Genomic DNA, 1268 nt, shown 5'->3' with positions numbered 1-1268 from the left:
TCTCATCGCTCCATAATATTGATATTATCAATTCATCTTCTTTTCTACAAGTAGGTAATATATATAATACAAACATATCATTCAAAGCATTTATTACATGTTTTCAGTTTATTATCAGGTAATAAAAGCAGCCTGGCGAGAACTTGGCGTGAAAGTGACTAGACGAGCGTGGGGGAGAGGGAGGGGGAGGGGGAAGCCGAAAGTGATATGAGAGGGTTATTCCTTACACCTGTTGCCTTTTTTTTGTTTACCCTTCCAGCGTCATAGCAGGAATTTTAGGGATTCTAGGCGTGTGTTTATTGGAAATCTGGATACGGCCCTTAGATGAGGTCGGGATGAAAGTCCATGTTTAGTGCGAAATGGCGTGAAATTGTGATCTGAAGGCGCGGTGGTGGAAATACGATGGGAGATGAGTGTGACGGCCAGTCCATAGAATTTTTACAAGATTTTCAATCCTTTTCTTCTTCTTTTTTGTTATCAAAATACTTTAGAAGTTAGTTTAGCTTCTTAATCAGTCTGGGTCGCGGATAAGACTTGAATCCCCCGTCCTTATTCCACAACTTCTCCCTCTGTCATGAGCGGTGTGAACTTCACCTTCCTCGGGAGTTTCAGCCGAAGAAGCCTCCATGTCCACCGCCGAAGTTCCCGCCAAAACCTCCTCCAAAGCTGCCAAAAGTTCCCGGGTGATATCCTCCAAAGCCTCCAGGGTAGAAGCCACCTGGGAAGCCCTGGTTGAATCCACCGGCAAAGCCAGGGTGGAAGCCGCTCCCAAAGCCTGGATAGAAGCCTCCTCCAAACCCTGGATAGAAGCCTCCGTGGCCGTGACCTCCAATCCCGAAGGAAAGCCCGACGGAGAGGTGCCGTGGGTTGGGTGTGGCCTGCCGCGTGTCAGCTGTGCTCAGGCCTGCGACGGCGGAACTCAGCACCATCAGTATCAGCTTCATGATGAATCTGAAATGTGGAGGAAGAAATGGTATGTGAAAATAGTGACTGATGGAGAAACAAGAGATAAATCAAAGTAGTGACTGGTAGAGAAGAAAACGATGAATAAAATTGTGACCGGTGGAAAGAGGAGAGGCAAACGAAAACTGTTCACAAGTCGCCTAGTTCATATAAGTGATTGGAAAACGTTTGCTCTAGTATGATGCAACGCCATGCTGTTTTTTTTTTGTTTTCCAAATACGATTCACGAGTAATATGCTACTTGTCGCCTTTCCTTCTGTCATCTTAGTATCTCTCAAAGCCTGGTTTCATATTCTCCTAATATT

General features: G+C 45.5%; 1 protein-coding gene across 1 annotated transcript in view; it reads right to left on the bottom strand.

Annotated features, from left to right (window-relative positions):
- Positions 1-75: 75 nt before the first annotated feature.
- LOC119592315 (pupal cuticle protein Edg-91-like) overlaps positions 76-1268 on the bottom strand; it is a 2485-nt gene continuing 1292 nt past the window's right edge. The window contains exon 2 of the mRNA XM_037941142.1: positions 76-951. Within this exon, the coding sequence (XP_037797070.1) occupies positions 609-944 (336 nt within the window). The 5' untranslated portion in view covers positions 945-951 and the 3' untranslated portion in view covers positions 76-608. The remainder of the gene's footprint in view (positions 952-1268) is intronic.

This window comes from Penaeus monodon, chromosome 30 (assembly GCF_015228065.2).
Source record: "Penaeus monodon isolate SGIC_2016 chromosome 30, NSTDA_Pmon_1, whole genome shotgun sequence".
NCBI classification, from domain to species: Eukaryota; Metazoa; Arthropoda; class Malacostraca; order Decapoda; family Penaeidae; genus Penaeus; species Penaeus monodon.
The sequence above is the reverse complement of the archived record's forward strand: the minus strand, read 5'-3'. Positions and strand labels throughout refer to the sequence as shown.